The sequence below is a fragment of the Equus przewalskii genome, chromosome 25 (genome assembly GCF_037783145.1).
Source record: "Equus przewalskii isolate Varuska chromosome 25, EquPr2, whole genome shotgun sequence".
NCBI lineage: Eukaryota > Metazoa > Chordata > Mammalia > Perissodactyla > Equidae > Equus > Equus przewalskii.
The window spans coordinates 9,363,681-9,384,068 of NC_091855.1; the positions used below are offsets into that span (position 1 = coordinate 9,363,681).

The 20,388-nt window shown below is 37.3% G+C and overlaps 1 protein-coding gene across 1 annotated transcript in view; it reads right to left on the minus strand.

Annotated features, from left to right (window-relative positions):
- Positions 1 to 387: 387 nt before the first annotated feature.
- KCNH5 (potassium voltage-gated channel subfamily H member 5) overlaps positions 388 to 20,388 on the minus strand; it is a 305,522-nt gene continuing 285,521 nt past the window's right edge. The window contains exon 11 of the mRNA XM_008522406.2: positions 388 to 5,934. Coding sequence (XP_008520628.1) covers positions 4,987 to 5,934 — 948 coding nt within the window. The 3' untranslated portion in view covers positions 388 to 4,986. The remainder of the gene's footprint in view (positions 5,935 to 20,388) is intronic.

Genomic DNA, 20,388 nt, shown 5'->3' on the forward strand with positions numbered 1-20,388 from the left:
ATCAGGCATTAGAAAATCAGGGAAGATTAGAAAACCCTGTAAGAGATCTAAATACCTCTTGTCACATGAAATGTTCCCCTTTGTTTCTATGTCTTGTTATTTTCTTTACCCAAAGGGTCACAGCAAATGTAGCGAGTGCAGGCTTAAGTATACACCTCAGGATACAAGGCTCTCTTTGCAGAATGAACAAATATTAGCAAAAGAATCTCATTTTCAAGAATAAAATGTTTACATGCTAGAGAAATGGCTTCCTTGCATTATCAATATTCTAATATTACTAATTCCTTGAATTATCAATATTACTAATTACAACTTCTTAAATTAAAATACTCTCACTTAGGACACAATAACATGAGTGATTTTTCAATGTCATTCAAAGGATTTTCCTTTTTCTAACCTGTTTTTTTTCCAGTTCAAGAGATACACTGAAAAATCGATTGGTCATTGGAAAGGATTCTTTTACACTTAAGAATTTTGTTACAAGAACATCTGCCCATGGGGAGCCATATGTCTTGAGTGTCATGATTATTTTTATATAAAAACTTGAAAGATGAACTTCTCTCTACCCAGAATACTCACCAATTTGTTCATTTTCTCTCACTGAGAACTGAGAATTTCTGCTGAGCATTATGATTAAACGGAATAAGAACAATCATAAAATTCACGTCTTTCTATCTGCTTTCTCTCTTCCTCCCCCCAAAAGACCTTCATTCTTTCTATGCTTATTTGATTAGTAGTTCCAAATTTCTAGATGATTTTCAAGTCTTACGCTTACATGCCATGACTAACAATTATTTAGCCACTTACGCCTTTCTCCACCAATCTCTGACCAGAAAAATCTCCTCTAAAACGTAGAAGAATGTTTAGAGAGCACATCTCAGCTGATCTCCCATGAAAGGAAGAAAAACATGATAATTTGTCTTATAATGTGATTTTCATCTGAGAGAAAGGATGGTTTTCCACTGACCTAACATCGTCTAGATGTAAGAAGGGAGCAGCTGTTATCTGTATTTTATTATTTATGGGTAGGGAAATTGGAGCCCAGGACACACCAAACAACAGTTAACTTGCCTGAAGTTACACTGCAATTGTGGCAAAGCTAGATTCAAAATCCGAGACAGAGCTCAGAGACTCATCCTAGAGTGCTTTCCAGAAGAGTGTTCTTTCTTCTGTTCCTTTCTGTCAAGATCACAAGAGAAATACTCTTGTATGTAACAAAGTATTGAAACACAGCATTCAGATAATTACAAAACATCATAAAGTTATCCATGTATGACATGTACATTCTAGGCAAATTTTCTCATTACCTACATAAAATTTTGGAAAAGAGACTCAGATAAAATAGTTTAAAAGATAAAAATTATACAAGATACTAGAATTCATTAGGAATATGACAAATAATTTCACTACGACCCGCCACCGCAGACTTGAAAAACAGTCACTGCTCTGAAGATTCATTAAAAAAAAGTTTTCTAAAAGAATTTAGTTATTTAAAATAGAACACAAATGGGCCAGATCTCACAGGTGAAAAGAATCGCCTTAAATTTAAAGGAAGCTGTGATTTGCATTTGGGCTCCAAGAAGATTAATTTTCAAAATGGCACTTTAGTTAGTGGTCATAATTAATATTTCTATTAAAGTGCTGGGTACTCCAGGAGTACATATTTATTCTTAGGAGCACTTTAAAACCCCAAATTTTCTAATTCTCTTGCTCTGATCCACGCAATTTTTTTTTAACTGAATACTTAGGACATTTGTACTCCTAAACGTAATGTGCAATGAAACCAGTGTCATAATAGAAATTTTCCATTTTAACAATGAAGGATGTGTCTCTGTTCAACGTCTATGTCTGAACCATTCTAAGTACTATTTGTGTCGATGTGGAACACTAGCAGCTTTGGTATTGTCATCTGCCTTTTGTGAGCCTATTTGCCTTTATCATAAGCTCCTCTATCTGCTAGATCCAATTTAATGCAACAATATCCTAAAACAGACTGATAGAACTTGCTGTTATGATGCACAGCTCATATTTGCACTTTTGTTTGGCTTTTGCTGTTACATTACAACCACCTGTCCAGGGTACAGCATCTGATCTTATATATTATCATTGAAAAATATTGAAGGTATATAAGTTGCTTTGGAAAATGTTTGGATTTTAAATACATATCTATTTACTCCTATTATTACATTATTCAGAAATATGATAAAAATTTTATTCTGGATGCACCAAGAGCATCTATACAGTGTAAGAATAAAACATGCAGTCATCTGGTCCCCCAAAGAGAATCTACTGTCTATGTGCTGGTTGAGGCAGCACAGAACACGATTGTATTGTTATTGCACATATTAAAGCAAGTGCTCACCCTTCATCCAAATCTAAGTTCATCTGGTAAGAATTACAGAATCTGGGAATCTAAAGGATTACTCTATATACAATGTTTGCTGAACACATGCATTCCTGCTGAAAACAGCAGAGTGCATTCAGCACCTCAACATGTCATGCACACAGGAACAGAGGCAGCTGGAAAAGAATACCGTGATAACTGCACCAGAAATAAGCAATTGATACTTTTCCCGCTTTGTGACAACTTGGAGTAGTTCAAAACCGTATGTTCCTTTCCCATACATGTGAACAATATTGTAGGTCGATTAGGTGAAAGTGCATCAATGTCATAACATTTGCACCACTCCGAAGCAAAGGCATGGACTGCAGCTTCAAACTGCCCTGCTGTTTCACAGTCATTCTCTTACAGCTTTACACCAACTGTCATTTTTGAAGCACATGGCTAAAGTTAAACTGACCATTTCTGTACTCAGATTATTTTTACCGTTCATTCCCCTTTAAAAGCTTAGCTAAGCTTCTCTCATACATGGTTAAATAGAAAAATACCCTGAAATTCAATAAACGTCAGAGGTCAAGAAAAAGGTACCACCCTCACCTTGAAAGCAACCAAGTCCCAATTTCAAGGCTGTTTCCTTACACCATGGTTACCTCGTTGTCTTGTGCCTGGGGTTGGTAGATATCATGGCACGGCATGGAGACATGCTCCCTGGAAACTTCCATTATGGGTAATGGAAGTTATGGGCACAAAGAAAGGAAAATGGAACCCATGGCTCATAACATCTGTTCTGAGACTCCCGGATTAAAGAGGCACATCTTGTGGGCACGTGAGGAAGTTCTAAGAGAAATCGTAAAATATCAACTGTTTTTATAAATTACTTTGCACTTCTCCAATCTGATTGTGATAACTTGTCTTTCAGTTCTGGTGATTTTGTTTGGGTATGCTGGGAGATAGAAAAGCTCATAAAAATGGGTACAATAGATCAAAACACCTACTTTGATTTTGCTATCATCTTGCATATGTTGTTAACATACATGTACAGATGGTTGACTAATGTACAAATTACTGGTATATATTTTCAACTTGATGCAAACGTTAACTGCCCTGCTCCCACTATTAAATGTCATGCATGCACCAGTTTAAAAGTATGCCTCTCTGATCGACTTCATAAAATATACTTGAGTCAAAAGAAATAAATTCTTCTTGGTTTTTACAAAGGAATGTGTATTTTATTCTCAATACATATCACTTAAGGGACTAGCTATACGCAACTCTTTGTGACTTTTTTTTTAGTCGATAATAGGCACTTTCTAAGAATGGATTTGTGACCCAAAAGACTCTGAAATTCAGTCTTTAGTACCCCCTTTCCTAAGTGGATCTGCCTGAGCCACAGTAGGCTATAGAAACAACTCTGCAGAAGTCCAGCAGTAGACCTGTGTGCAAAAAAGCTTTAGAAAATTGTAACCAGAATAAAATTATAGAAAAGCAGTTATCTGAGTTGAACAACTTAACTTCTTAGTTGTTTTTTTATAACCATATTTCAGGTGTTATCTCTACAAACAGTAAGAAGCATGTGTGAACAATTTCACACCCGTGTTTCATTCTTTCTAAGTTACGATATGCTACAAAAACTTGTCTTTCTGTTTACATTCTTTTTTAATTTTAGACCATTATCCTTAAAAGTTTGAAATGATTACTTAATTTTTTCTTGTTTGTGTTTCTTTGCTAAAAGCCTTTCAACGTCACCCTTGAACAAGTTTCAAAAACACAAATTTAGAACATTCAACACCTTTGGAAAATCAGCATCTCTAACAAGAATTGTTAAAAGGCCCTTTTACCCTGTGGTGCAGGATTTCTATAATAATACACACTATATTAATAGTTTAGTATTTGTGGGATGGATATAATCAGCTTACAAGATGGTAGCTGTTCTCCAAGACGGAGGGAGTAGGGATATCCTTATGTAAGAGTTAATGATTACTATCTAAGTATAATGTTAAAAAAGAGGAGGTATAGTTGAGCGAAAATGCAATTCATGCAAAAAACCCATAGCAATAAATTTTCAATATCCCACACTGCTATCTGACTTAGGCAACAAAACAGTCATTTAAATGGAGCAAACGCCACCTGTTGAGGAAAATAACCTAAGTTACAAAAAAATACCCTATGGAAAGAGATCATAAAATGGTACTAACAGTTTAAAAGGTTGAACTCCTCCTTGGCATTGATCTATAATTCTAACTTAAAGAACGGTGAGGAATGAGAGCTCGATATACTCAGCCTGAGATCAAATTTGTCATGGCAACATTGGCAGGTTGGACCCTGATTCTTCAAATATTACATTGCCTTGGTTAACAAAAATCATACTTTTTTTTAAAATTATAGAATAGAGATTATAAATAAATGTAAAGAGTGCATGCAGTCAACTGCATAATATACAAGCAATATCTATGTTTTTAATAATCATCTTCTTTGGCAGGCCAGAATCCAGCTGGACATGCAATATTTACATATCAAAATCCGTAATGTGTTCATCATATTGAAAGCAAGTGAAAATATATATATGTATATACTGTATATACACACATATGTATATAGATGTATATACTGTTTTTAATATATTAACAAATATATATGTATATATATTAAAAGTGGATTTCCTCTTTGTCAGATTCAGGTGACTCAGGCCTCGAAACACTAAAAATATCCTGACATGGTATTTGGGGAGGTACTGGGAGCGGCATTTGGGATTTGGGAGAAGAGGTCTGGGGCGTGCTTTTTTCTGAGAGTATTTTTAAAATTTCTGCCACCTGCTTCTCCAGGGCAGTCATTCTGCAGCTCAGCAGCTGGATGTCCTCTTTGAGTTCATGTTTGACCTCCTGCAGTGTGGTCTGTAAGGCCTGCTCGGGGATGGGATAAAAGGGGTGCTTGGCATCAGCCTGAATGGGGCTGTGCTCCAACGGACTTCGCGCCTCCCCAGCCTTATCCAAACGAAGGTCACTTTTTGTAATCCCACTGTCACAAGAATCTGTTTTCCTTAATGGGTTTTTGGTCACACTGTTCTCAGAATCGCTGCCCTTGGGGTCCTCTGACAGTAGCCCCATCGACTCGGCTTTAGTGACATTATTCCAGTCTTCCTTCTTCTCCTCAGGGGCTCCCATAGTATTCTTGAGTCGCAGCCACCCCTTCCCATTTCCATTCTTCATTCTGATGGGGCTGTTCACTTTGAGACATTTGGGATCAGCACCGCCATTGGGCTTGAGTTCCATGGCATCACGGTTGTTTTGCTTGAGGGACTCACTGGTTTTCACGTAGGCCAGAGATGTCTGAATAGGTGTGATCTGTGACACGGTGACCACACTGGTGCCCGTGATGGAGGCTCCATTCTGTAAGGAGCGGCTTTCCACCTGGAGCTGGTTCCGCTCGGGGTCACTCTGTGTTGACCCCTGATTCCGTAGTTCCTTCTGCTGTTTGAACTTCTGGAAGAGCTTTCTGACCGGATGGTCCACGGGGATGCTGAGGGTGACCTCATTCTTCTGCCTGAGACGTTCCTCCTCCTCCTTCTTCACGTCACTGATTTTACGGAAAATGATCTGTGGAGGAGGAGAGATTGAAAAACGAAATTATAAAAACTGATGAATTTATAATTGCGTGACATGATACTGGACGTACTTTGTTCTACAGAGGAAACCCTTGAACATAAGGTAAGATCATTTCTGAAGGGAAAAATATTCCAATGTCATTTAACAGATGTGATATACTTAAAACCCAACATAGAAACATCGACTAAGCTTCCTTAGTTCTACTCTTTTGCATATCAGAGGGAGAATGTAGCAGAGACGACTGAATAGAGGTACTTACTTTCCAGTTTATGTTCCCATTTAATAGAAAATATACAATTATGTAAATATAAATATATATGTTAGTATATGTATACTTGTGTGTATACACATATGTGTAAGGAAATACATATTTACCTCTTAAATTTCCTTGTAATGCATCACTATTTTTTGCATGGTTTTCTTTTGTGTATAAACATGATTCAAAACCATTTTTAATACCATCCTCTATTTAGAGGTCAAATAGTAAGAGTTCTAGGCCATAAAAGCACTGAAAAGTTAGACAGTTACCAATGTGGCACTGGGCTGGTGGGAGGAGGGGTTAAATGTACTTGTGTGGCTCTGGAGGGTAGAACTGGCATCTATAAGTAGAAGTTTCTGGGAGGCAAATACTAGCTCAATATACACTTCATTTCAAACTGCTATCTATTAGCTGAATAAACTGCATTGAAAACCCATGAGCCTCACAGCACTAAAATATTCAAACAGAAGGAAGGATATCGTCCAAGTAATTCTTTCACTGAGTGGGAGGTTGTACTCTTCAAATTCCAATATTCTTTAAAATTTAAATATACGATTAAATACATAGTGCATGTGATGTTTAATAGGTATCCACAAATAAGCATAATTTTATTAAAAATGTATTTTGAAAGTAATATTGGGAACTTATAACTCCATCAAGAGAAACAAAAAGTGTTAGCCATATAAGAAATTACCACTTATATTATCAGAGTTAGAAGTGAATTCAATAAGCATGAGATTTTTGCTCAGAGTCCTTCTGAAGAATGAAATCACTGCAGATGAAGCTACAGCAGATGGAGGCTGCAAGGAAAGCTCAAAAAGGAGACGTATTAGAGAACGTGCTCTCAGAATGAGACAATGCTATGAGGTCAGCAAAATTACTTACGTCCGTCACCCTCTCTTCATTAAGTTTTTGGTTAATTTAGAAATATATGTCAAGTACACAGTCCCCGGCATATCATCAACACTCAAAATAGGCTGGTTCTCTCCCTTGAACTCTCATAAAATACTTTCTATTTGAAACCATTTTCATCACTTCTTGAAGATTCAGCAGCTTCCAAGAGTAACATATAGTCATTGACTTTATACCAGAAACCCGACACTGATGATGGCCACTGCTAACAGAAAAGGCAGGGAGAGAGCAATCCTCCCTCTAACTAAGAGCACATTTTCTAAATTGAGATTGATGCACTAAATACTGCTTATCAAGTGGTAATAATTTGTATTTTAACATAAATATTCTCTAAATTCAATAACTGTCTGTAAAAACCAGCCTATCTTTCTTTCTCTAGTGGCACATGAAATTGGATCTTTTTAAAAGATGTAATACTAATCTCGAAGTCTGACATCAAAGCTCCAGCAGTTTAATTAGAAGTCTTTCAAAGGATTGACATATATTTTATGCTTCCTAAGTAAACAGAGCTTGTTCTAAGCCTTTAAGATAATAACATTCTTAGGGACTGGACAGATCCAAGCATCCAAACACAGAAACAGTGATACTGTCCTCCCGTTTCATCCTCTCATTAAAAGGGCACTCACGTTGGTTCTATGAACTGACATGAGGGGCCTAAGGTAGATGACTGGCCACATCGTCCTTCATACTCAACTCTTACCTTTTTTGCTTCTTTTTTAAAATGTAGTTACTTAACCTTGGATAGACATAGCCTTGGTGCAATGTGGTAACTGACAGTAGCCTTCACATTTGGGAAAAAAGTATCTATTTCAAATTACCAGCGGAGGAGGGCAGGTGCTTGGCACATAGGGATGTCAGATAAAACGCAGGACATCCATGCAATATTTAGGACATACTTAGAGTAAAAAATCATACATTATTTATCTGAGTGGGATATATTAATACTTTCAAATGTATTTCATTGTTTACCTGAAATTCAAATTTAACTGGGTGTTCTGTATTTTTGTTTGCTAAGTTTGGCAGCCCTGTTGGTATGTAATAAACAAAGATGTTACTATCTCTAATGTCCATGTGTACTGCCATGTGAAGTTCACAGTTTAGGAAAGATTTGGAGCTCCTAGAGACTGATAACTTGTGGGTGTCTTAGGCCAGAGCTTTATGCTTTAAATTTTCAACATAATGGCTAATAATTGCTTAAAATTATTGTCTGCTTACCGAGTTTGGGATACTTAGTGATTTAAGAGTGTAACACACCCATGTAAAGCATCAATTAAAAAGGCCTGGTCCAGCTTTCTGACGACCAGCTGCCCACCACCACCCCTCAACCAAGAACAAACAAAGGTGTTTGGACTGGTACTATTAAGCTGAGAACAAAGACTCCAAATGCCAAACTACCTAACACAAAAAGAGCCCTGTCACAGGGCCAGGCTGCCAGGCTGCATCAGGCAATAAATGAGATAGAGCCAGGTTGGCATATTTGGCCTCCAAGAAGATGTAAAAAGAGAAATAATAGAGGTTTTGGATATGAGAAGCCAGAATCCTGAGTGTTGCACATTGCTCCTTTCCCTCCAGCTCCCCAGTCCAGAGGATAGGGGATGAGTTGACATTAGACATAGCTTCCTTGGGGTTTAGGTGTACTTATGAATATAGAGACTGGTCTTGACTTCTCATCTGGAGGTTGCAGAGCAGCAGGACCCACACATCTATTCTCTGGAGCCAGCAAAGCATGGTGAAAAAATAGATGCCCTCTTTAGAAGACCAAGATTCCTCTCTCTGTTCCTTCCCCTCACTCCCTGTGTAGCCAGATGGCTAGGATCCCTGTGGAGCCCGGAAACTGCAGCCCGTAGCCATCTGTGATTTCAGCTCATAGAAGCCAGATGAGGCAAAGCTACTCCAGGAGGTGGGAGAAGTTACTGCACCCCATAGGACACCTGCTGCCAGGGACTTCTCAACATTCAATACGCCACACAATAAAGAGAGCTCAGCAGTTGGGTGTGGCCAGCTCAAAAGACCAACACTCTGAGAATTTGAGAAGTGACCACAGGCCCTCCAGATTTCACAGACAAGCTCTAGATGCTGAAAGGGATCTCCCCTCCTCCTTTAGCAGCAGGACCACAGGCAATCTTGAGCCCAGTGAAAACAGAAGCAGGTGTAGAGGGAGGACTGAGAAGAAAAGGTTGTGAGGAAATTTCTTACCCAAGCTATAGAATTTGAACTGGAGCCTAAATGAAAACAGCAGCACTTGGATTTGCTCAACTACTGACCATAACCCGAGGTAACTAAAAAACATTACTGGATCGGATAGAGTTACTCAACGAACTAAATTTATTTAATTCATTTATTTATTTCAACTGCAGAACAGCAATTATGCCTTATTGGAAAACAGTTACAAACAGTTTGCGTATCGCCTGTGGTCACTTCCACACACATATTATCTCATTTAACTATCCTCTCATTAAAAGGGCACTCACGTTGAGTGAGTAACTTTCCTCTGAGGGAGGTCCAATTTATTCTCATGTTACAGAAGAGCAAACTGAGGCGCAGAGAAAACAAAGTGGTTTGCCTTAAGCCACACAATTAGTGAGTGGCCAGGATACAAATGCAAGGCGTCAGATTCCAAACAGTCTTACCCATTACACCTGCTGCAGCTCCTCACGGTGACTGAGACTTCCTTCTGAACTCCTGAAACCTGGATGCTGAGTGGGTGAAGTAGGCAGTGGGACAGCAGTTTCACACCAACAGGTAACCCTTCACAGAGCATTTGCCATGGAGAACCATTCCTGAAAGCAGGGAACTGAACAAATGATCGAAGCTCTCTGCTTGCTGAGTAATTGACAGCCTTGACAAAAGCTGGGGAGAGATTTCAGGGAGGCGGTTTCTAGACTCTCCTCACTCTCAAAGGCAAAGCCAGCAGGCTTGCTTCACTCCACCTCCCTTCCAAATACATGCCACAATTTTGTAGCTTCTTGTTTCCTTCAAGGTGGCCCATGTATTTTCTTTTAACTTACTTCTACATATGTTAAATTTATTACTTTTATGAAAGGCAGGGAGTAGGGAGCGTCAAGGACTGTAATTTTCCCCCTACTCTGATACCATCTTTGATCTCACTAATACCTAGATTCATTTGTTTATGGGGACAGGGATTTTTGTCTGTTTCATTAACTGCTGTGTCTCCAGTCTCTACAGCAGTGTCTGTTACATTGAGGGTCCTTAAAAAATAAATGCTGTTCATTAATTCAATAACCTTTTCATACGTGCAGCATATATATGTTTGTGATAGGTCTCTGAATCAAAAATATTACAAATAGGAAGATTGTTTTCTACTTTTTTAACTTTCCCCTCTCTATACAATGATTCAATGTTATCTGTAGTATTACAATTGATTATTAATGTCTACTCCTATTTCCTCATTTGGAAGCAAACATTTACCTCCTGGCATCCCCAGCACCCAGCCCGCTGCCAGGCACAAGTAGTGTTTGCAACAAATGCTTACTGAGAAGAATCAGGTTCAATCTTTGACCCACAAATCAGTCTTTAAAGAACTTGAATCAGAACTTATCTTCAGTTCCATTGTAAGGATTCAATAGCATCCATTAATGCAAACTGATGACAATGCAAACTTTCTTAACGTGAGGTAAGAAAATATAGGCACCAGAATTAAAAACAAAGAAACAAGAAAAAAGTGAAGAGGTGATTTCATCATGTTTACAAGGTTCAAAGACTAGTAATCTACTGAGGTGGCACCATCAGTTGAGTCAAGTCTTATTTGTAAAGTATGATAACTTTTTGTTTTGTCTTAAGTTGTAAAGAACGCATTACGTAACAAATAAGGAAATAAAACATCAGGGATGCCTAATGTAGGAAATTCATTGTATTTCAAAAACATTAAAAGTAATAGGCCCTCTCTATGAGTCCTCACAGGTTTTAAGATGACTTTAAGACCCTAAACTCCAAGTTTCAATACCACTGTATTTTTATTACTAAGGAGACTACATTTCATCATAAAAATAGCATGATAATTAATCTACATTACCATTGCAAGCATGAGCATTCTCAAATAAATTCTCTGAATCTTTCCTTTTACGAAGTTCTTTTTAGCTTTAACTTTTTAATCAAGCAGATGAGAAAATAGTTCAACTTAATAAGAGAATGGAAAGATTGATAAATTTTATTTAGTTAAACCCTTTAAAAATAGGATGTGCTTATTTAGATTAAAAAAATTCTGCATGCTACTTTTTGTCACTTGAAAGAATCTGCAAACAATGAGTTTTCATAATCCAATTGATTTTTACATGGGCAATGTGTCATACAGAAAGTACAAAGTTTCTGGCTAATTCAGTACATAAACTATATGGATTAATTAGACCCAATTATTACATGGGAATGATGATTATTTTTTTCTAGAAAAGAAACGTAAATACCGTACCACCCCCAAAGAAATTATTTTAGAAAATGTTAATGGATCTGAGTGAAGTTCACAGGAGATCAACTTAGATGAATTAAGCCACGTAAAAGAAAAAATGTATATCCGTGATTATTAACATGGTGTTCAAAGAAATCAGCTTTTAAAAATCTAATATTTGGGTTTTTTCTCAGTATTAATAACCCAGAACCCCTTGCACTTGATGCACTCTGCGTCTATCTTTTGCCTAATGGTAAATCAACTTGCTGGTGAACACCACAAAAATTAAGGACAGAATTTAAAAAGAAAAATCATGAATCAGGATATGATCCCAGCCACACATTCATGGGTAGGAAGCACAATAGCCTGTACTGTTTCTATCAGCAAAGAGGTTTATTTCATTTAAGCTTTTCTTCTGTGCTTCTTTATTTTCTGTGGAGCCCATGCTGGAAGGTTTAATTTATTTAAATGATAAAAGCTTCTTAACCTTAACAGGGAACACGGCCAGCTGAGCTTTCCATTTCAAAAGCAGGACATTTGATCATAAAAGTGATATCAAAATTGAATAATTTGAATGTGTTCTGAACTTTGAAATCCAATAAAGGCAAGGAAAAAGAGGGTTGGAATCATTTGTTTAATGACATGGATTTAGTGTTCCAGAATTTGAGGGAGCCTAGCGGTGTTTTCTCTCCAATGGCCCATCACTTTTCAGAGCTGTGACTCTAGGGAATTGACTAGGAATTCCCAGCTCTATGTGGTCAAGCGGCAGCTGCAGTTCATCAGCTCTTACGGATCCAGTTTGTTTGGTTCTTTGGTTCTTTTTACTGTTTCTATAAATTTAGTTGCTAATCCTAACTCTTAGTCCTCTCAATCCGTTTTAACCTGAACTAATACCACAAAGCAGTATTTATTAAACACTATCATGTACATATCAGAGGCTATAAGTTCTTAACAAAGGCCACAATGACAGAGCTGTGGCAGATGGCCGTTCAACAAATTTAGATGTGTGAATGAAGGGCAGTGATGATGCATCACACTGCTGAAATGTGGCTGTCCTGCTCTACTTCGCCCACTCATAAATCCAGAAGCTCTTCTAGGACAAGGAATGGGTTACGGATCTAGTTCAGCCTCTTAGATCCTAAATGAACTTTCAGAAATTAATTAATTGATTAATGTAAAGAAAAAGGAAAGAAGGAAGGGGAGCAGAGAGGAAAAAGGAAGGAAAGAAGGAAGGGAGAAAAGGAATATCTTGATTTTGTTAATATGTTGGATAATGCCTTATGTGGATAAGGATGGTTAGTAAAATGCAAATGAAGAACATTCTAGAATCACTGATACAACTGTTGAATTTACTAACAACACGTTCTAGGGCTCATTTTTCTTTACCACCTAAAAGATCATTAATCTCAATTCTCCACACTATCATAAATATGAAAATATATTTTTCATGAGGAACAAAAAACATAGATTGTAAACTCCATTACTGATGTTAGCATAACTCTGAAACACAGTTGCTCTATACATGTGTTTCTATTACTAAAGTTTGTTTCATTAAAAAAAAATAATATAAGAAGGAAGACAAAGTCTTCAAAACCAAGAATACAGCTGTTCCAAGGGAAAGCTGGCACGGTTTAGATTCACTGTCTCATATATTGCAGTAATCCAAGAATTGCTCTCCCTGCCTCCATTTCTGGTCTCATTTCCCTTCATTCCATTCTCTGCTATTGTGTATCAAATATGATAGTGTCCCAGGTTAAAAAAAATCACAGAATAAAATTAAAACTCTTTAATAAAAAACAGCAAGCCTATTGTAGTCCAGTTCCACCTGCCTCTCCAACCTCTATTTTCTTTACTCCTCACTTGACCTCCACACATGAGCCACACTGAATCACTCTGAGGTCCAGAATATTGCACATATTGTTCTCTCCTCCTCCTCACCTGCTGGGGAACGCCTAGTTACCCATTAATACTCAGCTACACTGTGCTCTTCTTTATGAGGTAGGATCAACTACATAATTTGCTGAACCTAATACAACACAAAAATTCTGGGCGTCTCACATCCTACTTAAGGGTAAAAGACTGACATTCTCCCCCCAAGATCAGGAAAAAGACAAGCATCTTGCCACTTATATTCAACACTGTACTGAAGGTTCTAGCCAAGGAAACTGTCAAGAAAATGAAATAAAAACATCCAGAATGAAAAAGAAGAATTAAAACTGTCTCTAGCACCAACATGATCAGGTATATAGAAAATCCTAAGGCCTTCACACATACGTATACACAGAAAAAACTATTAGAGCTAATAAAGGAGTCAAGCAAGGATACAAGATACAAAATCAACATAAAAATTAGTTGTATTTCTGTACACCAGCAATGAACCCTCTGAAAATGAAACTAAGATAATAATTTCATTGACAATAGCATCAAAGAGAATTAAATACTTAGGAAAAAAGTTAACAAAACAAGTGCAGGACTTATACACAAAAAGTATAAAACATTGTTGAAATAAAGAGCCAAATAAATAGAAAGCTATCTCATGTTATGGATAGAAATACTTAGTATTGCTAACATGACAATACTCCTCAAATTGACCTGTAGATTCAATTCAGTTCCTATCAAAATTCAAAATTCTAAATGCCTATTTTTCAGAAATTGACAAGCTGACCCTAAAATTCAGATGAAAATGCAAGGGACCCAGAATAGCCAAAACAATACAAAAAAATAAGAGTGTAATTGGAGGACTCATACTTTCCAGTTTTAAAACATATTACTAAGCTACAATAATCAAGACAGTGTGGTACTGGCATAAGAGCAGACATACACGTCAATGGAATAGAATTAAGAGTTCAGAAATAAATACATGCATCTATGGTCAATTGTTTTTTGACATGGTGCCAAGGCAATTCAATGTGGAAAGGTTAATCTTTTCAACAAATGGTGCTGGAACAACTGCATATCCACACACACACAAAATGAATATGGATGCCAATGTCACCCTATATACAAAATTTAACTCAAAATCGATCAAAGACCTAAATGTAAGAGCTAAAACTATGAAATTCTTAGAAGAAAACAAAGGCATAAATTTTAGCGACCTTGAATTAGGCAAAGGTTTCTTAGATAACTGAATCTCAAGCCACCAAAAAAATTAAATATATAAATTGAGCTTCATCAAAACTCAAAACTTTTTTGCCTCAAAGGACACAATCAGGAAAGTAAAAAGACATCCCACAGAATAGGAGAAAATATTTGCAAATCATATATCTTATCTTGGTTTTATATCCAGAATATATAGAAAACTACTACAAATCAACAATAAAAAGACAAAAGAAAGACAATTTAAAAATAGTCAAGGGATTTGAAGACATTTCTCTAAAGACATACAAATGGCCAATAGGCACATGGAAATATGCTCAACATCATTAGCCATTAGGGAAATGCAAGTCAAGCCACAGTGAGACACCACTTCATATCCTCCAGGATGGCTATATTAAAAAATAACAACATGGCTATTAACAATGGAAAATAACAAGTGTTCAGAGGATGTAGAGAAACTGGAACTCTCACACATTGCTGTAAGGAAAATAAAATGGTGCAGTCTCTGTGGAAAACAGCTTGCAGTTTCTCAAAGAGTTAAAGTAACCATTTGACTGAGCAGTTCTACTCCTACGTATATATTCAAGAGAAATGAAAACATATAGTCGCACAAAAACTTGTGCATGAATGTTCATAGCAGCATATTCATGACAGCCAAAAAGTAGAAACAACCCAAATATCCAGTAACTGATGAGTTGATAAAATGTGGTATATCCATACAATAGAAAATTGTTCAGCCATAAAAAGGAATGAAGTATTGATACATGCTAAAACGGGGATGAACCTTGGAAATATTATACTAAGTAAAAGAAGCCTGACACAACAGGTCATACATTGTATGATTTCACTTATATGAAATGCCCAGAATAAGAAAATTTAGTCAGAAAGTATATTAATGGTTTCCAGGGGCAAGGGGAAGTGGGAAATGGAAAACGACTGCCAATGGGTGTTAGGTGTTGAGAATGTTCTGGAATTGTATAGTGGTGATGTGTGCACAACTTTGTGAATATATTAAAAAACAGTGAATTGTGCACTTTAAAATGGTGAACTGTATGGTATGTGAATTATATCTCAATAAAAAAATGCAGGGCTTTTTGTTCAAAATTATTAAGAATTTCAAGACAGCAACAGCAGAGCATTAAACCAAGAACAGGGCTCTTCTAAATGCAAGGCCTTACAACTCCACAGCTTGCACGCCCGTGAAGCCAGCCCTTCTAGGAGACTTTCACTTACAGCTCCAGGTAGACACTTACTAGTGGTGGGATGCAGCAGCAAACAAGGTATTCATTCAAATCATGAGCAATTGTTAAACACCTACCATGTTCCAGGCTCTACTTTGAAGCTAATTATACATCAGTAGCAAAACAAAGCCCCTTAGATATTCCATATAATGTGAGATGGTGATGTGAGCTACAAAGAAAATAGAGCGTAAGGACATAGAGAAGGCAGAGTGGTTGGGTCTCTGTGAGGAAGTGATGGTCATGGAATGAAGAAGTGGACCGTGCAGATAGCCATGGGGAGAGGGCTTCAGAGATGGGGAACCTGAAGGTGGGAGAATGCTTTGTACATCTGAGCAACAGCAAGGAGGACAAAGTGGGAGGCACTTAGTAAACACAGGAAGAAAGACTGGAGAGGAGAGTGGAAAGGAGGCAGGACTTTGGATTTTAAACATGAGGGGAAACGCTGGGAGAATCTGGAGCCAAGGATTCACGTTTTCTCACTTCCACTCTGAAAGGATCACTCAGGCTGCTGTGGGGAAAATAAATTGCAGGGTGGGAAGGCTAAAAGGAGGGTACCAATTAGGAGACTTTTTGAGTAGTTCGGGTGAGACCTCAGGGTGACTTAGACCAGAGGTGGTGAGAAGTGGTCAGATTCTGGATTTATTTTGCCAGTAAAACTGGCAGGGTTTGCAGATGGGCTGGGTGAACAATCTGAGAGATAAAAGAGAAATTAAAAAAAATAAGTCTCTCTTTAAGCAAAAGGATAAATGGTAGAGCCGTTTTCTGAGATAGAGAAGCCTGGAATGGTGGCCTAAAAACTAGAAAGACAAGTTATCCAGTCTCCTAGACATACACACACACGCACACGCACACACACACACACATAGGCATGCATGTATACACATGTGCACAACATACAAAAGTGGAGCAGGAACAGGATAACTGACTAAGCACTCCCATTAAAAGGGGCAAGGAATAATGACAGAGAGACTCAGCAGTCACTAGGCCACAGCAATAATGAAATCTGCCAGGCAGGCACTGTGAGGATCTTCTTTATTAGTCTTTCAGTCTGCTATCTGGGGTAAGCTCTCTCTCATCCATTGTCCTTATTCCGTCTTTTTTGGAGGTTGTCCTTTGTCCATATTCCTCTGGAGTCAGACCTGATGTGGAAATTAGAGAGTTTGTCCTATTTCAGGGCTGTAGAGCTTCCTCAGCTACTTCCTACCCGTGCAAATCAGGGGGCCTATGGTTTGGTTTTGGGCTCACGTAGTAAAACAATTTTTTAAGACCAAGCTTGTGGTTTCTTTGGCAATATAATTCTCTCAAAAATTTTAGTAAGTTTGTGATCTGTTTACAGTTAATTTCATGTGCCTGCAATCTCACAAAAAAGTTCTTTCCTAGATATAGTCCTCAAGCCTGGTTTAATCCTTCACCTTCTTGGTAGCATCTCTCTCTCTGTCTCTGTCTGTCTGTCTCTCTCTATAATGGCAGCTACATTGAAGGTATCAGACTTGGTGGGAGGTCACATCCATTATCTGATCTTTGCCACAAAACTGAGTCTTAAGGGACTTTTCCATACAATGACTTTTGAATCTTATTTCCACTTTTTCCCCTTCTTAATTCCTTCCTATATTTCCTTACAAGCGAGCTAACTCTTGTCTGAGATCACCTTTCTTCTTCATGCCTTGTTAAATGTAACGAGTCACAACCTCCGCTCAATACTAATACTCTGATTTCCAGCCTCTTCCAAAAGAGCTACACCGTTGGAAGACAATCACAGGTAGCAACTTCACTAAATGTTTTGTCACTGAAAAATATTTGTCTCCATCTCTCCAAGTCTTAAATATCAATTTCCTTACTTGTTTCCATTCTTGCTAAGTCAATGCCATGTATTTTAGAATAAATGATGGCAGAACCTCACTATTGTTATCAATTTAGGTTAATGCCCAGTAGCATTGTAACTGTCATCTATTTGTTAGCATTTGAAAATTCAGAAGAATAAAATTGTTTTATTTCCAAGTTCTTAGCATAAAATTTTTACCACACTTAAGTCCAAAGGAACAAAATTGATAAAGAAAAACCATACCATTATGCTTTGCTGGGAATATAAGAATACAGCTCCCAGTATTGCCTGAGTCCCATAAATGAACCATTAGACCAGACGGTCTTTGAGAACATAATTATTCTGGTCATAGTAACAACTGCTTCCACATGTTTTCATCTTGGAATCATTGTGATAAAAATACCAGGATTAGAAAAATTGTATTAAGTATTTTCTATGGATTATCTGCTATTTAATTTTCACAATAATCCATTTTATAGAAGAAAAAACTGAATCTTAGAGAGATTTAAAAATCTTCCCCAAGGCTACATAGCTAATGAATGACAGAGGGTTTCCAACTCAGGTCTATTGGCCTCAAAGACTAGGCTACGCTGACTTAGGAATTCCCAGTCTAAATTTAAGAGAGATGCAAAGGATCTAAGGAATCAAAGACCTGAGGAGAAGGAAATTAAATGATAAATGAGGTTGAAATCACTTTAATAATTGCATACCCCAAAAGTCATGGGTCAATGCTGGAGAGTTAACACACAGAAGGAGATACATACAGTAGTCCACCCTTACCAACGATTTTGTTTTCTGTGGTTTCAGTTACCCATGGTTAACCTTGGTCAGAAAACATTAAGTGGAAAATTCCAGAAATAAATAATTCATAAGCTTTAAATTGCACGCCATTTTGAGCAGTGTGAAGAAATCTCATACTGTCACCTTCTGCCCTGCCTCGGGCATGAAACGTCCCTTCGTTCAGCGTATCCATGCTGTATATGCCACCCGCCCCTTAGTTACTTAGCAGCCCTGTCAGTTATCAGCTCGACTGTTGCAGTACTGCAGAGCTTGTGTTCAAGTCAGCCTTATTTTCCTTAATAATCACCCCAAAGCACAAGAGTAGTGATGCTGGCAATTCGGATATGCTGAAGAGAAGCCTTAAAGTGCCTCCTTTCAGTGAAAAGGTGGAAGTTCTTGACTTAATAAAGAAAGAAAAGATTCATATGCTGAGGTTGCTAAGATCTATGGTAACTTTTATTACAGTATATTGTTATGACTGTCTTATTTTATTAGTAGTAATTGTTGTTAATCTCTTACTGTGCCTAGTTTATAAATTAAACTTTATCATAGGTATGTATGTATAGAAAAAACATAGGATATATAGGGTTTGGTACTATCTGCCATTTCAGGCATCTCCGGGGCATCTTGGAATGTATCCCCCTCAGATAAGGGGGGACTACTGTACGCACAAATATGTAATGGAACTCTTCAGTATGTGAAGAAAATAACATTATTTAACATTTGGCAAATGTGATTTTACAATGCACTTTAGCATATGTTACCTCATTTTCCCACCATAACTCTATAAATGAAGCAGGGCAATTATTAGTATCCCTATTTGACAGATGAGGGTCAGAGAAGTTAGTGACTTGCCTAAAGCTCACATAGCTAGTAAATGGCAAGCTGGGACTGAAATCTATTTCCTAATGTCAACTCCAGTGTTCCTTCCACTATTCCATGCTGACATTCCTAATGCTAGGTATAATTTTGTTTTGTAGTTTGCAATGCACTTTCAACTATATTACCCTACTAGACCTCATTTGATACTATTTCTTTGTCCCCAGGAACACATCCAGTATGTGGCATTAGCTTTTGCTTTGTAAGATAATGGCTGTGCCTCAAGGAGAACAATTACTGAGGTACAGCAATTACAACACCTTTAAAGACATTTTTTCATAATGAAAGAAAATTTCAACAGCTTTTGTTTAGAAAAACAACTCTAGTATATTTATTTAAATATGTGTTAATTTTTGCATTTTATTTCCAAAAGAACAATGCAGCTTTTACTTAATATCACACACACAAATTCTTCATTGTAGGGAAATATAGACTGAGTAGGTACATAGTTTTCTCTGTTAGAGTATTATTTTCTTGAAAGATTTAGAAATGTATGTCTAGTCTAGATGATATATTACTGTTTCAATCTTTTACAGCTGGAATCAGATTTACACAAAATGGGATAATTCTTAGGTATTGCTTAATTTTATGGAATTTGATAACTGATATTCAGAGGAGTCAAGGTGACTAGGCACTTGGATGTCCAGCCAGTCATTCACGGTTGGACCTAGAGCCCACTTCTCTTGGTTTCTAAGTCTACTCTCCATTTCCCCCAGGGGATAGCTCTTATTTCCAAATTAAAATTGTGTGGCAAAATTTTTTAAAAAGACATTTCTGACAGTCAGGAGGCAAGGGTTTGGATGCCATCTCTGACACTGAACACCTGTATAAACTCGGCCAAGCCACTTAGCTTTTCTAAACATCAGGTGTACTTAAAGATCTGTTAAAGGTAAACAGTTCTCTATTTTATCAAGATGATGTAGCTATTCCATGTAAAACAGACATCAATTGCTTATGTTGAATGTAATGAGTGACATAAGTTATAGCATGTGTTCACCCAGGTGAATTGAAAATGGGATCTCTAAGTATTTACTGATCGCAAAATAGCCAAATT